At 38.5% G+C, this 22,339-nt stretch overlaps 1 protein-coding gene across 5 annotated transcripts in view; it reads right to left on the reverse strand.

Moving 5' to 3' along the window:
- PLCB1 (phospholipase C beta 1) overlaps positions 1-22,339 on the reverse strand; it is a 697,632-nt gene that overhangs the window by 443,865 nt on the left and 231,428 nt on the right. For all 5 annotated transcript variants that reach the window (XM_057529141.1, XM_057529138.1, XM_057529142.1 and 2 more), the window contains exon 3: positions 12,854-12,922. In XM_057529141.1, coding sequence (XP_057385124.1) covers positions 12,854-12,922 — 69 coding nt within the window. The remainder of the gene's footprint in view (positions 1-12,853; positions 12,923-22,339) is intronic.

Raw genomic sequence — 22,339 nt, forward strand, 5'->3', positions numbered from 1 at the left:
AACAATACACGATATAATACAAGATAAAATTCAATTGTATATCATCAAGGGATTTTTACCTAAAGAAAGGTAAAAATATGGTTTAGATCACTCAAGAATTTGGTTTTTAAACATCTCTAATTAGGTATCTGCATTATTGTAGGAACAAGCACCACTCTTAAACTGGTGTTCCAGTCCCAATATGGAGTACGATTAACTTCATAAGAACTGACTATAGAAACATTCACCAAAGCTAATTCAGCAGAACAGTAGTCCTATGAGATATGCTTGACAAAGGGGCCTGTTGTCCAAAAAAAAAGGAAAATGGCCCCGATCCATGTCTAACACATCATAGGCTCTGAGAAGTCCTGTAGTAAAGAAACAACATCCACAAAACTTATCTGACACTTTTATCTCATAACAACTGTTAGTATTTCAAGGAACTCACTTAGAGAAATACTGAGTTGTTTATTTTTTTTTAAAGTTTTCTCTGTCCCTAAGAGAAAATAAAGTGAATCATCTTCACATTACATCCATTCACAGCCAATAGTGATCAACAAGCTCTTCTTCCAGCTCCACTGGTTTTTCCTGAAATCGGTAAAGCTTGAATACAAATTACAGTATCAAGAAACATCAGGATGGCACGGAGAAAATGTGTTGGTGTGTGAGACTGAAATGTGAATTTTCTGACCTGTTAGAACCAATGATCCTGTTTCACAGGCAAACAACACATATTCTGCTTAATTAGTTAGGCTATTCCATTTCCTATAAATCTCTATGGATGTTAAGTTCAGTAGCCTTAGAAAACTTTATTTCTGCCCTTAACAAAGATCTATCAAGTAGCAAATATTTCACTATGTTATTTTGTCCTTTAAATGTCACTCTTTACATAAAATCAAGGCTATTTCTTCAGGCACTTGAAATTTCACATTTTAGACAGCTAAGAATGTTAATTGTGTTCACATCAAGGAACGAGAAAAACTACGGTGAAAGTATTCTTTCATCCATGAAAATACCTTACTGTGTGTTAGGTATCACATTCCAAGTCCGCAATCTGGGATTTTATGCTTCTGTGGTAAATAGAAGGAATTTAGGAATTTTCAGCCATTTTCCATTGAAGGATGATAAAAATGAATTTCTAGTACATATTCTTTTTTATTTTTATTTATTTTTTATTGAAGTATAGTTGATTTACAATGTTGTGTTAATTTCTGCTGAATAGCAAAGTGATTTAGTTATACATATATATACATTCTTTTTTAATATTCTTTTCCATTATGGTTTATCATAGGATATTGAATATAGTTCTCTGTGCTACACAATAAGACCTAGTACATATTCTTAAATTCCTTCCATTCTACCAAGCTGCTCACAAATTAATATTACTATCTAGCACACTGTGGCTGGCGAAGCCATTTCAGGTATATGCATCATTTAATTCTCACAATGACTCCATGGTAGTCATAAACATTCCTTTTACTCCCCCAACTTTTTCTTCTCTTATATCATGAGTCAAATTACATTCCAGTTTTTTTCCCTGTTGGGCATGTGTCAAATTACATGAAAAATACTACAGAACCTAATCTCCAACAAGAAGGTATTTCAAGTAATATATATGCTTAATTACCCATCAGACTCACTGAGTGCTAAGAAGAATAAACCAACATTGAACCCAAGGCAGGCAGGCAGTTAAGTCACAAGGAGTGAGCTCCCAAAGTGTGTCCGATATTAGGATGTGTGTCTTGTTACCAACTATATTCCAACCTACCAGGCAACCCTATCTACTGGGTATTATTCCCACAGAGAAGCTAAGAAACCTTCTTGGGATCCCTCGGTTAATATGTGCACTGGGATTTGAATTTGGGTCTCTCTGACCCTAAGTTTGGTCTTCCATTTCCAAACAGTGTTTCCAATTTTACTTCAACGGTTTCATTGCACAGAAAAAGATACCAACATGTTCTTAACTGTTCTTAACTGAAAGTAAATTGCTCTAAAATTATTCTGATTGTTGGGAAAATCTATTTAACTCTTTGCAAATCTAGGCAGTTTTCTAAATAAGAACTGTAAATCTTAGTACAATGGGTTGCTGTGATAGTTCACTGTGGACAGTGGTTTGGCTGCAAAGATAAATGTGTTTTGAGTTTTCTACAGTTAATATATAAAAATAGATGTTCACAGGTAGGTTTAAGTAAAGCTACAAAAGTATAAATCTCTCATGTGGAGTAACCCATAGCAGTACCTGAGTTCTACTGTAAATAGGTAAATTATGCAACTCTAACATGCTTTTGCCTACTACAATACATCACATGAGCATCAGTTATACATTTTATTTACTTACTAAAAGTCATTAAGGATGATAGCTAAAATGTATTTAACACATACAATAGACATGAGAGCTGTGTTAAGGGCTTTACATGCATTGTAACACTGAGTCCTTATAGTAACCAGATAAGATAAACATAGAGATTATTTCCATAATTCAAATGGAGCAACTAAATCTCAGAGATATGGAATAACCTCCTGGGTTATATAGCTAGTAATTGGCTTTGAGGCTTGGGCATCTGACCCAAAAGCTTGTACACATAATGACTACACTGTATTAGGCACTTAGATGTGCAAAGACACTTATTGGGGGTCTGGGGTATAGAAGAATGGGTATGAATGTGCTGATGAAACAAAAACAACATAAGCTGCAATAAAGGCCCTCTGTAAAAGCAATAAATAATATCTTTCTGAAATGATTCCAGCTACACATTTATATCCACTTTGACTATTGATTAAAAAGAAAAAAATCGACTTATTTATATTAGATCTATTGTGAAATAATCCTTTGTAATGTAGTGAGAAAATACTGTTATGGGCTGAGTTGTGCTACCCCCACCCATATTCATATGTTGAATCCCTAACCGCCCCTGCCAGAGTGTGATTATATTTGAGGATAAAGTCTTTAAAGAGTTAATTATGTTAAAATGAGGTAATTAGGGTGGACCCTAGTCCAATGTGACTGGGGTCCTTATAAGAAGAGGAAACCAGGACACAGATAGGTATAGAGGGAGGGCCGTGTGAAGACAAAGGGAAAAGACAGCCATCTACAAGCCAAGGAGAGAGGCTTCAGAAGAAACCAAGCCTGCCAACACCTGATCTCAGACTTCAAACCTCCAGAATGATGCGAATATAAATTTCTGTTGTTTAAGTCACGCTGTCTTTGGTACTTCGTTATGGCAGCTGGAAAACTCTCATACAAGTGCTATGGCACACTGATTATATTAAGTATAGCTGGGCAAGTTGAAGGAAGACTAGACTGAGAAGTAGTCCTTTTTTTTTTTTAAATTTTATTTATTTATTTTATTTATGGCTGTGTTGGGTCTTCGTTTCTGTGCGAGGGCTTTCTCTAGTTGCGGCAAGCGGGGGCCACTCTTCATCGCGGTGCGCGCGCCTCTCACTGTCGCGGCCTCTCTTGTTGCGGAGCACAGGCTCCAGACGCGCAGGCTCAGTAGTTGTGGCTCACGGGCCCAGTTGCTCCGCGGCATGTGGGATCCCCCCAGACCAGGGCTCGAACCCGTGTCCCCTGCATTGGCAGGCAGATTCTCAACCACAGCGCCACCAGGGAAGCCCCGAGAAGTAGTCCTTTTGACAAGAGAATGTTGTAGGAAAGTTCTCAATGCCTTACTGCATAAAGTCCTTATTTTAAAAAGAGAAACATCCATTTAAGCTGATACTCTTTTTACTGAGAGCAATGGTTCTCAGATTTGGTTAAACACAGGAATCGCTGGGGAGCTTTAAAGAAAAAATTGATGCTTAAGCCCCACATCAGACATTTTGATTTAATTGATATGGATGTGGCCTGGACATCGAGATTTTAAAAACTCCTCCAGTGCCTCTCATATCTCTATATTAGAACCAAAGTTTGAAAACCCTGGCTTAGAGAGCAGTTCACTATTTTGAATTAACTTAAGAAATTAATATCAAGTATATCCACAAGGTGGCGTATTATTTCATTCAAAAGAACTAAAATTGAGAAATGTTTCCAAAATGCAACTCTGTACCATTGTATGTAACACAGATTGGATTTAGATTGAAATTACACCAGATAGAAGCAATGATAGAATGAGTCAGAACCTTCTGAAAGGACCTGGGGTTTAGTTAACGCATGGAACTAATCCTGTCTTCAACAAGGGGTCCATCGTGAGAATGCTCTTAGCTGCCATGTCTTTCACCTACTATTCACCTTTGCCAGAACTGTGGCCTCCCCCTTCCCCTTCCACAACTCTTCAGGTGCCTTTTGAACTCTGTGGCAGTAGATACTAAGGCAGATGCTTGCTATTATTAAAAGCAAAATGGAATCTTTATTCAGCCATACACATGTTTAGTTCACCATATTTTACAGATGGACACACACACATATATATATACTGAGTAATGGTGGCATCACTCAAATGATCAAATTTAATTGTTGATAAGAGACAATCCAACGCCTTCTCAAATTTGGGAATTTATATCAACATCCCAGACAAGACTTAGCTTAGCTGTGATTACTTATAAAAAAGTTAAAAGTTTTTAACCGTTAGAGAAGATATTCTATACTTTAATGGTAGCTTTAAAAATCTTCTCTTGTTCACTATTGAACAGTCATGAGGTTGAGGGGCAGGTGGAAAAGACAGAAGAGTTTTAAATGCAAAGATCTACTAAGAGAACCATTCCTTAACCCCCTCAGCATCCTGATATTTCTGCTATCAAATCTCCAACTAGTTATATAAAGGTTTTTGTTTCCAAGGAAACCACTGACATCTATGGAATTTAATGAACATGAAAAAGGAACTATGCCATATAATTTACATCTGGAGATAAATGTGAATAGTTGTCAAAACCATTACACACACATTAATAATTCTGTGGATTTTTAGCCCTATTTTTCTCCATTTTGTAAAGATGTAAATAAACATTTATGTAAACAAAATGACCCAAAAAAATGCACACGCCCCCCCCCCCAAATCAGCTATTGCACCATGTCAGGTAAATTAAGAAACAGTTGGCACCAAGATTATGGGCTGAAGGTAAATCTCCTCAGCAACTGAGTGGAAGGAGAGAGAAACCTTTATTTTGTTGTATAAAGGGTTTTCTTATTCTTTAGTAAACCTCAAACATCTACACCAAATTTTATGACTGCGGCTTCACACAATGGTGAAATCTGTTCAAAGTCAGGGAAATAGCTTATAATCAGCAAAGAGGGACAGTAAATAAAGCACAACTCCAGTACTCATGGATGATTCATTGAAACCACTGTTGTATAACATCCAATAACAGCTCATTATGAGATTTACATATTGGCATCCAGATCCTATGATGAGCTATGAAGATTTGACAGCCCTTAAATAAATAACCTATTTGATGCTATTGATATAGGGAAAACATTTAAAGCATATATAAAGTGGTAACTTCAATAAAGTTACAGGTATGTAAAAGTGAAAAAAAAAAAAGGACTAGAAGGAAATTCCACCATTTTATCCAAATGACAACTCCCTCCTTCTTGAAATACTTTTTTAGGTGTCCAAGATATGCTCTCTTCTGATTCTCCTCCCTCCTCACTGGCTGTTCCTTCTCAGTCTCTCTTTTTTTTTTTGTGGCAAAATATATATACCATACAATTTATCATTTTAATGCTTGTCAAGTGATGCAGTTTAGTGACATTAAGTAAATTTAGGTTGTTGTGCAATATTACCACCATTTATCTGCAGAGCCTTTCATCGTCTCAAACTGAAACTCTGTCCCCAGTAAACAGTAACTCCCCCTCCCCCTCCCCCCAGCCCCTGGAAACTGCCATTCTCCTTTCTGCTCTATGGATTTGACTACTCTAGCTGCCTCATATAAGTGGAATCACATAATGTTTGCCATTTTGTGTCTGGTTTATTTCACTTATCATACTTTCTCCTAGGTTTATCCATGTTGTAGCTTGTGTTAAAATTTCATTCATTTTTAAGGCTGAATAATATTCCATTGTATGTATCTAGTACATTTTGTACATCCATTCATCTACTGATTAACATTTGGGTTTTTTCACCTTTTGGTCACTGTAAGTATTGTTACTATGAACACGGGTATACAAGTATCTTTAAGGTTCCTGCTTTCCATTGTTTGGGGGAATATACCAGTCTCAGTCTCTTTTATTGGTTCCTCCTCATCTCCTCAAAGTCTAAATGCTGGAGGTCCCAGGGTTTAGATATCAGAACTTTCTTGGACACCTATGTTCCTTAGGAGACCTCCCTTGGCTTTGAGCTTTAAAGAATCAAAGTTATTTATAACTCCATGGCCAACATTTCCCCTGACCTCCAGATTTGTAGATCCAAATATATCAGGTAGAAGTCTAATAGGCATCTCAAACTTTAAATATCCAAAAACCAAACTGAATTTTTCTGTTTAAATGTGCTTCTTCCTTCCCATCTCAGGATATGGCAACTCAGTTCTCTCACTTTCCCAGGTCAAAGCACTCAGACTTGTTCTTGAATCCTTTCTTTTCCCCGTACTTCCCATCCAATGCATTGACAAATCCTGTGGTTCTGCCTTTAAAACATATTCAGATTTTGGTGTTTTTCTACACCTTTTGGTCAAAAATCATCATCAACACTGACCAGGATATTTGCAACAGCCATTTATTTGGTCTCCCTGCTTTTTTCTTTGTCCTCTGTGGTCTGTTCTCAAGGCTGTGGCCAGTGATGCTTTTAAAAGCTAGGTCAGATCTTTGTCTCTCCTCTGCTCAGAACATTCAGATCCTTTCCCATGTCTCTCAGAGGAAAAGCCAAAATCATTAGCATGGCCTACGAAGCCCAAAATAATGTGGCCCTCAGCTGCCTCTCTGACTTTCACCTTTCTTTGCTGCACTCCACTGTAGCCACACTGGCCTCATATTTGGTCTTCAAATATGCCAAGCTTGTTCCTACCTCAGGGCCTTTGCTCTTGCTGTGCCCTCTCTGCCTGGAATGCTTCTCCTTCTCTTAATTCATGTCTCTGCTTATATGATCTCATCTTATCAAGAGAGCTTACTCCACTAGGGCTCAATAAAACAAGAAGCCTCTTTATCACTCATGGCCTATGGTCTCCTGTCCTTGCTTTATTTGTCTCCGTGGGACTTATCAGTTATCTGTTTCCCTCACCCAGAGGGGTGCTGGAGAGAGCCTGCTCACAGGGCTGAAGGCTGTGGTGTACACTGCTTTCCAACTCTCGGTGATGTCAGAGTGTGGTTTGAAACCCATCAGGTTCAGAATATTCACCCAAAGGAAACCAGGAAACACAACAAATCAGGGATTTCCTTCCCTCCTTCCCTCCTTTCTTCCTTCCCTCCATCTCCCTTCCTTCCTTCCCTCCTTCCTTCCTTCCCTCCTTCCCTCCTTCCCTTCTTCCTTCCTTCCCTCAATCTCCCTCCCTCCCTTCCTTCCTTCCTTCTTTCTCCCCTCCCTCCCTTTCTTCCTTCCTTCCTTTCCTTCCTTCTTTCTCCTCTCCCTCCCTTCCTTCCTTCCTTTCTTTTTCTTTCTTTCTCTTTTATTGAAAGCCAGTTTACCACTACCACCTCTTCCCTACTCCGAAAAGGAATGCAATATGAGAACAGAGTTATTTGTCTTTTTTGTTCATTGCTGTTTTCCTAGTGCCCAGAACAGTGCCTGGCAGAAACAGGTACTCAATGTCCATTTGTCAAAACAATAATGAAATTGAAAAGCCATCATTTTTATATAAGGATTAAGAAAACAAAACCTGATCAGCTTTTTAAATTTAGTTTTACTCTAATCTACCTATGTGATTGTGGTGATATTATATACAGATTTCCCCCATTATCGAAAAGTAGAGCATCCCTGTGAAAGTTTTCACAAGCTGAAATGGCATAAAGTGAAGAAGCAATTACCTTAGGACACACCTTGCTAAGGGAGGCACAAAATAAACTGAGATAAAGCACAGATGCTCACAGACACAGCACAAAGCTGGGGTGGCTTGATGCTGAGATGCTGAGTACAGTTCCCAGGGAAGGAGCTTGGCGGTGCCCCACTCAAGGCTTACCTCTATAAGCGCTCCTCAGCCGCAAACAAAAACTGAATGCTATTTTTCTGCTTTTCGCTATGTTTCGTAAAAGTGAAAATCCTCTTCAGGTTTCTTTCATTTAGCTAAAATACATAATAATGTAGGCCTTTCAAAAAAAATGAAGTGGTGTAAAGTGAACTTTCGAAAAGTAGGGAGTACCTGTACCACCTAGAATTTAATTGTGACCTGGATGTATGCAAGGTATCTGTGTTCAAATTAATATCACACACTTGAAATACACTGCCTTTTACCGATAGGAGGAACTAGGTAATTGTCAGTTAAGCAAAAGAAGCAGTTTTCTTTGCACAAAATACAGCTTGAAAGTACTACCATAGACATATTTTTCAGTGATACTGCTGCATGCATATGGAGACTTGAATACAGGCGGCACATTGTTTTCATGGACTAAACCTGGGAGGGCCTCTGTAACTGTGGTATTACTCCCTCAGGAGTCAAAAGCAATCCTAGAACTGCTTTCAAGAAGACACGTGCAAAATTTGACATGTCTTTCTTCTTTTCTTTTCTTTTTGTTTGCATAAGACCTTATCTTGGTTCAAATGTTACCTGACTTTTTTTCTTAAGTTCACCTGATTTGCTATGACCAAAATAAGAAGTTTTAGGTTATGTAAACCTGCTGGATATCAGTTTTATAATCTGTAAGATGGAGTGCCTTGGCTTGATTAACTGCCCTTAAAAGTTGGAATCAATACTTAACAAGACTTACACACCTAAAATCATGTGCTCCCCCGACACCCATTTCATAGATGAGGAAGTAGAGGCACAGATAGAAAGAACAACTTAAGCTCGTTAATGGCAGAGTGGGCACCCAAAACCACATCTCCACTTTCCTAGTCCCATCTACTTTTCAACATTCCTAAGGATGAAATAATTCCTAAGAATCCTGAAGATAAAGAAACTATCTTTTTCAGCAGCATTTCTGAAAACTTTCTGGGATAGCCTATAGAAAAAATACACTTCTTGTTGTGTTCTAGAACATACACTCACGCACACAAAAAAAAGTATCAGAAAACTTGCTCTGCACAAGACACTGATATTTTTCATTCTAGTTAGGCCTAATTCATTTTATTAATGCTATGCCACTAACAGATCAGAAACCACAGTGATAAACACTCCTTTAAAAAGCAAAGATCCTTTTGAAATGAAGATCCAGAGAGCATGTGTATATGGCATAGACAAGATGTATATAACACAGAACCTTTCTCTTTACATGTGCTTCATAAACCTGGGGGCGGGAGGGGGAGTGGCAAGGTAGGGAAGGTGGAAGGGGAGACAAAGGAGAGAGCAAGAAAGGAAACATAAATACATTTTAGATTTCAAATGATAAGATTTTTTTAGTGTGATTTTTCCTTTTGGATAAAAATCTCCCAATTTCTCTCCAGTGAGAAATTTCAAAACTGATAACTTGAACAAAAGGTGTGTACAGAAAAGCAGATCTGGAATCGTATGCATTGTGTTGGGAGTCTACATTTAAAATTCATTAACGGGGCAACACATAGGAGCTTTTTCATGTCCTATAAATGTTATTTCAAATCACAGCAGGCATAGAAAACAGTTCATCTTCAACTAGATTGTGAATTTTTATATAATGAGATGCTGTGAAAAACAAAAATAATATGAATACACAGATAAATATTTTCAGGGTGCCTGGGTATTTTGATAAATAGTATCTGCTCCACACATGTTCTGCCTTCCTCTCAGATCTATAAGCCCCCGCAGAAAGTCTTCCACTCAATCTGTCTTCGTATTACATTGCCTTCTTGTCCTAAGTTTCCAAGCTTTTCTCACTCCATACTGGTTGGTGTCTTTACACTTTGTAATTGTCCTGCTGCTTCTGTTCTAGCCAACACAATGGTCCCCTCTTATTTAGTTTTCCTCCTCCGGTCCATATGCCCCCTTCTATGAGGTGGCTATGCTGCAATCATTCTGGAATACTCTGGAGAAAACTAGCTTCTCTTTTGGTCCCGGCCACATAGAACTGCTGCCACATGGGAAGCTGGGAGCTGCCAGGGATGGTGTGCAGAGATGGCCACCACGGGGACCCTGAGGATGGAAAGGGAATCCCTTCCAGCACCTTGGAAGCCAGTTTGGTGAAAGAAAGAGGCACCTATTCTTTGGTGACATTTTTTTGAGCAGCTGAATGCGACTTCACCTAAACCCAGAAATTCCACTGAATTGTTCAATACATTCCAATCATTTTTTAATAAATTATCTTTTTATTTATCCAGTTCAAGCCAAGGTTTTCTTTTGCAACTTAAAGATTTTAGAACTGGTATTAATACCTACTTCTTTCTTGCCTGTCCATCCACCAAGCCCCTTTCAGCCAAGCCCCTGCTCCAATCTCTCTTTATAACATCAACTTTTCCAAGTTGAGTGAAATGAATCTGACTTCCTGCAAATCTGAATTGTAATTTTAATAATAATAAATACAAAAATAATGATGATAATACCAACAACAGTGGCTACTACTTAATGGTTGCTTATTATATAGTGGTGATGAGTTCAGGCAGCAGTGTTCAAATTTTGTGGCAAATTTACTTTTCAAAACCCTGATGCCACACTGCACATTTAATTAGATTCTTGTAGCATCTCTGGAAGTAGACAACAAGGATCAGCCTTTTTTTAAAGCTCTCCAGGTAATTCTACAAGCTCTTAAATTTGAGAACTTCTCTGCTAAATCTTTGCCAATGAATTATTTTATTTAATCCTTACAGCAATGATATGAAGTAGTCATTTATTATTAGTAGCATTAGTATTAGTATTAGTATTAGTATTATCACTATTTAGCCAGTGAGGAAGAAGTCTCAGGAATTTCACACAGGTAACATGTGACAGAACCCGGCTTTGAAAATATTAAAATAGATTGAGGTGCTTGAACCCCAGCAGGGAATAGGAAGTGAAAAAAAGCCAAGCACGTGGATAATCCACAAAGAAAGCAAATCTTAGTGGAAAAAACAGTAAAAGCCAGAGCATTCTGAGTGTTGAAATCTGTCCTCAGTAGAAGCCTTTTAGAATCTAATAGTGGTTTATCAACTGAGCAGAGTGCACACCCTAGTTCTGTTCATTTCTCATCATTCAATAGACATTTATCAAACCACGTACATAACTGAAACACATAACTGATAAGCAGGCTGTGGGCTGCAATAAAAGAGTCAAGCCTGAAAGAAAGTCTCCGTGTGCCAGAAGAATTGACTTGAATTCCCTAAGCCCAGAAACAAAGGGGGTCTGATAGAGGGTAGGCAACTGTCTTTAACCAATATTGACAATGAAACTTCAAGTTAGGCCAATAAACTTGCGTTGAAAGACAAACTTTATAACTGTTATCAATACAGTTCTCGGAACTATCAATAACAGGCTTACATGAAACCTGGCTGAAATGTTGTTGAGAGAAGAAGAAAAAAATTTGTTTTCTACCCTGCAAATTGAACAATTTTGAATCATCAACAAAGTATTAATGATGATAAGCTTGATACAAAACCGAAAGACCAAACCATTGAAATACCATTGTATTACTACGAGATGAATGTAAATAATGGGCCATTTTCACATGAAACACTTATAGAAACCTTCTTGAAAATAATTCTGATTTTTCTCTCTTTTCATTATCCACATTTTCCTGTAGATCATCTTAACCCCTTCAGCAATAAAAGCCGTATTTGCCTGTTTGCTCTATGACAAAATTTGCCAGCAACTACTGCACTGTTAGGTATCTGAAGAATAATCATTGTAGGTGACTTTTTCCCTTCCTGCATCTCCACAGCATCAATCTAATTTTTGATGTCAAAGAAAGTGTTTTGACTTTTAAGGAATAAAACAAAAGTTGCAGGTAGATACTCAAATAGAAAATCGCTAGTTTTATATCAATTATGGAAGGAGGCAAGAGTCCCTGAATGGCACCTGTACTTCCCTATTTGCCAATATTCTCTCTGTGCTACAAAAGAAGTCTTTAAAGTACTAAAATTTAAATAGAGTAAAGAGTAGTTTCCCACTTTGATGGCAAGTCAACACATCTTGCTACTATACCCTACTAGATAATCTAAATTTTAAAAATATATGTATGTTTTATTCAATAATTTTTTTTGACCACACCGCATGGCATGCAGGATCTTAGTTCCCCGACCAGGGAATGAACCCATGGCCCCTGCAGTGGAAGCACAGAGTCTTAACCACTGGACAGCCAGGGAAGTCCCATATTCAACATTTTTAAACCATCTTCCAAAACTAAATAAACTGCAAACACTGCTTTAGATATTTCTTCAGTAAGTTTTTCAAACCCAAGCTAGTTGACATTCCACATAACTGATCCCAAAGTCTGCGGGTGTTCACTAGGAACATTTGCAGAAAGATTTGACACCCCCTGGCTTCATGGATGGAATGATTCCAACTGCAAAGCATTTGAGCTAAAGGGTCTTGTTTATCTGTCTAAAAGGTTAGTTCATGTATGCTTACGAGGCTCAAGGAATTTTTCAAAGACTTTTAAGCACGTTTTTAATATTTAGAATTACCCAGTAACTTTGGCACTGTTTTTTTTTTTTTTTCCAAAACAAAAATAAGATTCGAGGGCATAAAGCAAGCCCCATGTCCAACTGCCTCTATATTTGCTCGTTGTTTCCGTCTTTTAACAAAAATGGTAGTGTTTACAGCATACTGGTCTCTGAAAGGACTGGCTGTTTTATTGCGTTTTATAACATCTACAACAGAGAAACTTTTAACTGGGGCAATTAATTGATACCAGGACACAGCTAAATAATCAAGGCAGCATCTGGTGTGCGTACTACACTCCACTTCCTACCTTGGGAGCCTTGGCGTGTTTCCCACATCTGGCATCTTTGACAAGGCTGAGATCTAACAGCTCCGTCTCCTGTAAGGCAAAAATGTGAAATCGTTAAGCATACACACAGATCTTTTTTCTGTGTTTTATAGCATTGAAAACACTTTAAAAAATAATATTATCTTAAGACTTGCCTGAAAATTTCTCTGCTGTTGGGATATTTTTCCTCTTACTTGCATTGCCTATCAATCGAATTGGAATGGAAACAAAAAGATAGCTAACTGCTAGTTCTTCAGTTTTATATATATATATATATATATATATATATATATATATATATATATATATCATAATACATTTTGAAATGTATATTGTGTGTGGTTTGGGTCCCCAGTCTATCCTACAAGCCATTCCTAAGTCATGATGAATCAGGCCTTCCTGTTCCCTTGTTGAAAAATAATCCTGAGTCACTCTGAGTGTAGGTGAGGATTTGTGAGTGGGGTGGGGGATTAGGACGGGGAAGTGGAAGGAGGTGCTCCCCTCAGCTCACAGGATACCCAGCCCACCTGGCCAAGGTAAAGACGCAGACCTGCCTCCCCTACCTGCACCCCAGCCTTTTGCACACATCCCTTATGCCCTGATCTTTTCATTTATTCATTATATATTATTGAACACCTATAACATGCAAATTACTCTAGGGTACAAGACACATAAGATATGGCAGCTTCTCTGGATGGACTGTGGAGTAAAGTATATGCATAAGACAAGGGAGAGCGTGCTAATGCCAACTTTAAAGTTAACTGCTGGGGTGGGGGTGCGGTCAACAGAGGAAAGATCATTTTTCCCTGAGAGGCTCAGAAAAAAGTCTGTGGAACATAGAGAAGAGAAGTGGGGAGGGAAGGGGCTCACCCAGCTGGAGTGTACCACATGAGCAAATATCCAGACAAGAGAGGACCAGAGGTTCGGGCAGAACCTTGAGGTCTTCATGACCCTTAGTGCTCGGAGCAGGAGAATAATGCATGGGAAGCGAGTGGGAGGAACAGGGGGATAAGGGGGCATCCAAGAGTGAGGAAGACCACAAGGGAAGGCACAATGGCAGTGGGGGAGGGGATCCACATGGCCGACATTCAGAATTCCATTGCTGGGGCACAGAACATATGAAGAAAAATCATGGGAGATGAGACCAGAAAGGGATTTGGGCAAAAGGATGGAAACCCTGAAAGTCTGGCTAAGGGCACTGAGCCATGAAATTTGGGACACACACGTCACCAAGTTGTACGGTGAACTCTGCCACCAGCCAGATGAGACTGTGGTGCAATAAGCAGAGCCATCCAACCTGTTTTCTAGACAAAGAGCCAGTGGGATTCAGGCATCTACCCCCTTCTCCCAGCAGGAGGAACTGTATCTGCACAGGAGTGGCTGTAATTTCTCATAGGCCCCAACATCTACAAGGACTGGCACCATGGTTCCCAGACAATTCCTTCAAACAGCTGCCCCTGATTCCAAATGTTTGGTGCAAAATGGTCTATTTTCCTGAGCCTAAGGTTGATTTCATGATTGCAGCATGATAAGGGTCAAAGATGAGATGGAATCTCTCCACTGGGGTGCAAACCACACAGCAGGTCCAATAGAACACCTGGCCCTGCACACCACTCCGTGGGCTGCAGGGAGGACAGGAAACAGTGTCTTCTCTTCTTTTGCTCACACTGGTCTTGTAAGTTTGCTTTCCCCCATTTTAGTGAATTCCTTAACCCATTCTCTATTGTTCATGACTCTGTGGAAACCCTCCCAAACCCTGGGGTGTGATAGGTAGCAACCCAGCAAGGATCTTGCAAGACAGAGTAACGGGTGCCATGGTTCCCCCAAGGACACACCATCCACACTATCAAAGGTCACCTAGTGAGTGTTAGAAACCAATGGTATCAACTGCTGGACTCAAGGCCTCACTTAGGCAAATGCATACAAAGCATTCAGACGTGAGGAGGTGGAGCATTTGGCCCAGGTTTCTTCATCTCCATGGCAATGGCAGCCAAAACATTTGTTGAAAGAGAAGAAACAGGAAGAGAACCAAGCTTGAAGAAGCTTAATCTAGAAGACCAGAACTGAGTGGAGTGTTGAGAGACAGGAGACCAAATGAGGGTAGAGGTATCAGGGACAAAGATGAGAGTGATGATACGGAGGTAGAATTGACTAAAGGAAAGACAGGAGGCATCTACAGCTCTAGGGGTTCCAGCTTCCTTGCTGGGACTTGGAAGTTTGGGCAAAATGATACTGCATTTTGGAGATGCTGGCTTGAGGGCTTTATCCAAGTGGAAATACCAGTCATTAATCCAGTCGAGCATCACTTATTGAATGCTGCAATGTGTTAGGTACAGGCTAGGTACTGAGGAATGATATCTCAACATACAAAGAGCTCATGCACAAAGCCAATGATTATACTCTAAAGGAGACATTTCAAAGTTCACTGCAGACGTGGACTACAAAGGGCTATGGCATCTTTTCAGCTGACGCACGAGGAGGAAAAGGAGTTTGCCAGCCTTATAATTCTGTGTGTTTGGTGGGGAGGGTTCCAGGGAGAGGAAACAGCAGTTACAAATGCACAGTCAGGAGTCCTGGGCAGAAAACAAGTCACTCTGGACACACAGCAGAAGCACATGGAGAGTTATCAGTCACTTCTGAACTTAGCAGTCGTTATCTGCACATCCTCTTTGTAATTATTCATAAAACACTGACATGAATGTTAGATGGTTTGATGCACTTTTCCATAAACGTGGCATGATGTTTTATATATATGCAGAATAAAAATCACGCACACATACACGGTACATTTACCTAATTGTATAACATTTTCTATTCAAGGAAATTCCAGTTGAATAAACAATAGACTTAAACTTTACTTATTTGTTTTTACACACAAAGCCCAAATTGAGTTCACAAGGAAATAGACCTCAGCAGGCAGCATTCTATAGACTTTTCTATTACAGATCATGAACACTGTTTTCTACTTTCAGCTCAAGAGGAAACATTCATTTCCCAAGTCACAGGGGGGTAGTTAGCGCCAGCTGCCCTAGGGTTTCATTCTGATACCACAGCGACTCTGGAGCACATGTAAAATTGTGCGTGCAGGAAAACCACCGCAGGGCACTCTCAGCGTGGGTAATGTGGCATAGGAAAGACCCAGGTGGAAATCTATCCACGGACTCATTCGGTTAGAAAGCCATGATTAAAATAGTCTCCCACTTCTATTAACACGCAACAGCCACCCCTCTGGGATTTAACTACATGCTATTCGCTCCTCCACTAAAAAGAAAATGAGGAACTCAATGCATGGGACCACAAAAATGTTACTTGTGTCATTAAAACTTTTCTAGGTTAATTTTCTTGTGTTAATAGTTTTAACATCCCGCTTTCATGATGAGAAAGCAGGAAAATGGTCCCTTTCTCAATTCATTTCAGAGTTACTGTTTTCCAGTTTATGGGATTTACTATGCCTTTACTCTTTTCTTTAAGAAAGGGAGGCCCCATGATTTTTAAGTGGAAAACCTGGGTTGGAGGAAGGGCCCTAAAATTAACTAGTCATGTATTGGGCCAATTATCAGACCACACTTAGCATTAATTGTATCATCTATAAAATGAGTATGATAACACTTTCTATATCAGTGGTTCTCAAAGGCTGCGTTGGAGTCACCTAGAACACCTGTTAAAACATAGATTGGCTGAGCGCCATCCATCAGAGTTTCTGGTTCAGCGGGACTGGGGCAGACCTGAGGATCTGCATCTCTCAGGTGATGCTGTTGCCCCTGGTCCATGGAGCATACTGAAAAGCACTGATGTACTCATTCACAGGGTTGTTATTATAAGGCTTTTTAGATGAACATGACTGATAAAACTATACACTACTTATATTATGTTGTATGACGAACTTAAAACAGTCATTTCTTTATATAGGGAACTGTCAAATAAAAATTTTACACCTACTGAATGCAAAAGTGTGCCTAATGGTGAATAACCTAGGCTCAGATTTGACTTATTAAACATAAACTGTCGAATGACAAATGCCACTAACTCCTATTCTAATGTGTCCTTAGCATTAAATTTTACTCTGTAGAATAAATGCCTCTGCTCAGAAGTTCAAGCAATCATTGAAATTGTTTTATTTTTGTTGAAAATGCTACACTATATATCTTTTGTGTTACACTTCATAACATTAGAGACATTTAGAAAAGTGAAAGGAGGAAATTTGTTTTCTCTTGCCTCTAAGCCCATCCAACAAGGAAAGGGTGTTGGGGTGCCCAAAGGCCTGTGGGCTACCTGGACCAGCAAAGGAAGAATGAACTAACAGACCCCCTCTATTTCCAAGGCCCACAATGGCCCCTGCAAAGCTTGGAGACCACATTCCTAGGACCCCCGATACATGCCCTGAAGTGTTGACGGATGTGCCTTCTCCCTAGGTCAGTATGGACAAAAGTGAATTAACAGTAATCAAGGATTTACTTTTGATACTTTGAATGAGTGATGAGAAAACTGAGACAGACGAGCTAAGGGAAGACAAAATTGTCTCTGATGTTTACTATTTAGCAGAAGGATTTCAATCCATCAGCCACCAACACACTGTGAAGTAGATGATCCATGAAATGCACTGAAAACTCAAGAAAGAATACAACTTAAAACTCAACTCTCTTCCAGAATACCAATTTCTGTGCATTGTCACCAAATTCCATTTGTCACCCAGTATAATAATGTGCTTCAAGTTCACACAATATATAATCAGAGCAGCGATTACAGTCATAAACACTACATAGGGAAGATATTAATGGCTGGGTATGTATACCTCCCCATGTGGTATATTCATTAAGTTGTTCAACCTCGATTTCCCTGAAGTAGAAGACATTAATATGTTTTATTACATGTTTAAATGTCCAATGTTTAAATAAAACAACTTTAGAGTCAGTTAATGAAGTGTTTTATTTTAAAGAGAAGCAGATAAAATAGACTCTTTGTTCCTTAACTTGATTCCACTTCTGAGGGAGTGAATATGTATTTAGTATACCTCTCAAAAAATCCTTGCACCCTGTTTCACCTGGTCTCTTGTTGTCTTTGTTCCCTAGCCTCAATTTTTCTCTTTTTTTCCCAGTCTGCCATGGAGACTCAGAGTAGGAAACATCCAAGGAAATGAGATGCCCAGGTCATCAATACCAACGCAGCAGAGAAAAAAGAAAGTTGATACATCTGGATTTCTTTATTTCAAAAAATTCTAGGTTTAATATGGTGCAAATTTCATAGAACTAGAAGGCAAAACACTTAAGTTGTCTCTCAGAATTATCATTTGTAACCTATGCATTATTAAGCCGGTTACCACAGATGTCTGTGCCTTGAATCCTTATCTGTCAAACAGAGATGCCAACGCCAGCAATACCTTTCCCAGTGGGCTGCTGTTCAATCAACTGAGATATTAAACTGAGATCTCCACTTAGCAAGCAGGGAGTCCTGCGTACCTATAAACCCTTATTCTTGTAATAGTTCCCATTCTAAGTGAAAGGGAAAAGACCCCAGTAGAAAAGCCAAAAATGGATAGGTAAAGAAAGCATCTAGAAGAAAAGCACAGAATGCAAACAAAGAAACAAACAAAACGTGATATGAAAATCTAGTACTCCAGAGATAGTTCATAAAACAAAATAAGAGAACAAAGTAAGGGGCAACTTGTAGAGGAAATTGGTTTTACTTTTAATGTCACAGTTAAATGCGAAATATCAATAAGATTAATATTTGAAATGGAGAAAAAGCAATGAACTAGTTCATGTGTTATGAGCTGTAACTATTGACAGTTTTGAGCCAATAAAATAAAACTGAAAAATTACTGTAATGAGATAAAAGGTTCCTATCACTAAAAGAGGCAAAGTCAAATAATATAATTAATAATAACAACAGCAATAATACTTTTAACTATTAACAATAGAGAACCAACCACGTACCAAGAATTGTAAGATAATTCATCCATATTATCTCATCAGTCTTGGCAGCACCACAGTCATGAGTATTATATTCCTCCCCTTTGCAGATGAGAGAACTGACGGACACCTTCAGTGACAATTGCTAGTCAGTTAAACAACTGCATCAGGAATCCAACATTTTGCCCACCTGTAGCAAGCCGAATTCCAAGCTGGCCATCATGACTCCTGCCCCTGACATCCACGCTTCTGTGCAATCCCCTCCCGCTTAGTGCAGTCAGGACCTGCAACTTGCTTCTAGCCAACAGAGTATAGCAAATGAGATAGACTATTCCTCTCATGATTATGTAACCTTATATGGCAAATGTGAAGGCATCTTGCAGGTGTCATTGAAGTCTCTGAACAGATGACTTAAATTTAACTGAAAGAGAGATATCCTGGCTGAGTCTTTCAAAAGAGATCCAGCAGTGAGAGACTCAAAGCAGCAGAGATGCTTACGTGTTGGCTCTGTCCTGTATTGTCTATGAAAAGGGAAGTCCTGTAAGAGCTAAGGGCTTCAGTCCTATGGTGACAAGGAACTGAACTGTGGCAACAACATGAATGAGTTTGGAGGAGGAAATCCAGTTCCATAGAACACAGCCCAGTAGACACCTTCACTGCAGCCTGTGAGAACCTAGGCAGGTGAGACCCTAACCCACGTGAAACTGTGAGGTAATAAATGTGTGTTGTTTCAAGCCACTAAGTTTGTGGTCATTTGTTATGCAGTGATAGATAACTAATACACTACCCCCATTGTTTCCATGTTCTAATGCATTTAATTAGAACATAAATGACTTTACATATGTTGGCACTCTTCCCAGTATAAAAATGACTGCAACGCTGTCATCTTTTTTGAATATGTCCAACAGGAAACAATTACTGTAATGGAACCACAGACTTTGGGAACTGGGGGAGATCACAGATGAGGAAACTGAGTCCCAGAGAAAAATATATCCATTGATCAAGATCACTGAGACTGAGTACAGGATAGGAAAAGAATTCATATTCCCCCCGACCGATTTTTTTGCTAAAGAATTATTTTTCAGTATTAATAAAATAGCATGAATATTAACTGAGTGATACAAATAGAAAAAAACATTTCTTTGTTCATGTACAAGAAAAAAAATATCATGATAAATAGAATGTAACAGTAATTTTAAGAAGCTGTGAGGCTGGGTCCCCACAAGGCAATGTGAAGTGTATTGGCAAATATCTACTTAACTTTTCCTTTGCACATAACCAGCAAGACAGTTCAGCTCCTGGTTATACAATAGCCAAATTTCCTCCTTACTTCCTTCTTTAGCGCCCTGAGAAACTTTTATATATTCATCTAATAATAAAAAGCTGCTTAAGTTGAAAGTAACGCAGCTGAACATAAAATTATGCCCATAGCACCAAACCTTTTATTAAGATATAATGTTAATAAAACTTAATTCTAACAACATATATGTTTATAACGATACATTTATAACTCCATGCATGTACGATTGCAGAAGGAAAAGTTTCCAGACCATATTACTTCAGAAAATATCTTTTAGCAATTTTTTAAAATGATAAATGAAAAACTGGGGAGATTTAAAATAATAGAAACTGGGTTTATTTTAAACTTATTTGGTTATCGTTTTAAAAACTGAGAAAAAAGACTCTATAATCAACATGGAAGATCTATACATATGCTAAAGATAAATTCAGAAGTATAATGAAAGTTGATGACCAATGTTTTATTTTCCTAGTTTGTATTTATTAACAGGCATCTCATGGAGGGATTCATGGCATTTTTATGGACAAATAATGATATTGCATTTGTTAAACACTCAGAGTTTGTTTTTTAATTGTATTACGGTGATAAAGATTGCATTGTCACATTTTTCTATTACGCCTGTGCTCAGCAAAAGTCCTGATTTCAGTCTAATCAGATTAACTAGAAACAGCATTCATCATGTGGCAAATAGTGTCGTAAATGTGGAAAACTACCTTTGTGGATATTTTGAGTGAGCATAAAATCCAATCTCCATAAAAGGTCTCTTGAAAAGAAATATGGAAATGATATCAATTAATCAGGCAAACAAGCTATTTCCGCTTGAAAAGTCCAGATAATTTAAACATAGCCAGACTTTCTCCTTAAATCATCTAAAATGTTATTTATGGTCTACACCTATTTCTCTACGGCTGAACAGCCAGCCAAGTTTTTTTATCTGGTAGTGCAAGCTGCTTCTAGTCTCTTAATCTTCTCCTACTGTAATATTTGAGCATATCACTTATCTGCTTATATGACTTAAATTCTTTCATTTCCCTAGACCAGTGGCTCTTAAAATGTGGTCCCTGGGCCAACAGGCTCAGCATCAACATCACCTTGGAATATGTGCAAAATGCAAATTCTCAGGTAATACCCGAGACCTACTGAATCTGAACCTCTGGGGTGGGGTCCAGCAATCTGTATTTTAATTAAACTTTGGGATGATTCAGAAGCAATCTGAAGTTTGAGAACCTCTGTCCTAGATATTAAAGAGAAGACAACAGCTGTGCATAAAGATGGCTAATTCACCAGGGCTAGAACTTGTTGTAGGACATTCTGTAGGATATTGGACAAGCTTCCTAGATCCATTTAAGAAACAATTGCATCAGAATCCTAAAAACAATGAGAGAACTGATAATAAGACTGTTTGAGAAAAGTCTTCTTCAGACTACTGTCTTTATTGATAGCATCAATAACATTATAGATTAAAGCAGTGATTTCCTCATTGTGCCCTAGAGCCCAGACAAAGTCAAGGAGAGGTTCTAAAGATGCTTGGCCTATTTCCTGATGTTGTGATTCAACCTTGTGCATGAGACAACTGAGCTGGCAACTGATGTATTTCCTTTTCTTTTCAATCACACAATCATGGAATGTCTGATGACTTCCAAATTTTCTGAAGTATACAAAAATGGCATTTATTCTTTCCTTCTTCCCTGGTAGCCACAAGGTAATGTCTAACCAGATAGTCTCATTTTTCTCCTTCAGCTAATCATTCCAACATATTATCACAAATGTTTCTGCCCAGAAGTTTGTTTTTACCTTGCCATGCCTCTCCCAGGGTTCTGGCAACCACAAGATTTTTTTTTTTTTAAGATTTAATAAAATTTTTACTGCTTAATCAGGACATTCTAAGGCTTTTTTAAGACCTGTGATTCATGGAAATTAAACAACATACTCTTGAACAACCAATGAATCAAAAAAGAAATCAAAAGGGAAAATAAAAAATATCTTAAAACAAACAAAAATGAAAACACAATATACCAGAACTTATGGGATGCAGGAAAAGCAGCAACCATAGGATTTTGATGACCTTTTAATCTCACATGACACCCTGAACATGCAAGGAGTTAATATAGCTTCTAAAATGAGATATTTGAAGTTGACAAGTATGTAATAACATGTCATTTTTTTTCTTTTCAAAGAAGACTTGCTTCTTAAGATCACTTTTTGCTTTCTGGTAAGACAAAAGGAATCCAACTGAGCTTCTTCCAATGCTCATTTGTT

The sequence above is a fragment of the Balaenoptera acutorostrata genome, chromosome 15 (genome assembly GCF_949987535.1).
Source record: "Balaenoptera acutorostrata chromosome 15, mBalAcu1.1, whole genome shotgun sequence".
Lineage (NCBI taxonomy): Eukaryota > Metazoa > Chordata > Mammalia > Artiodactyla > Balaenopteridae > Balaenoptera > Balaenoptera acutorostrata.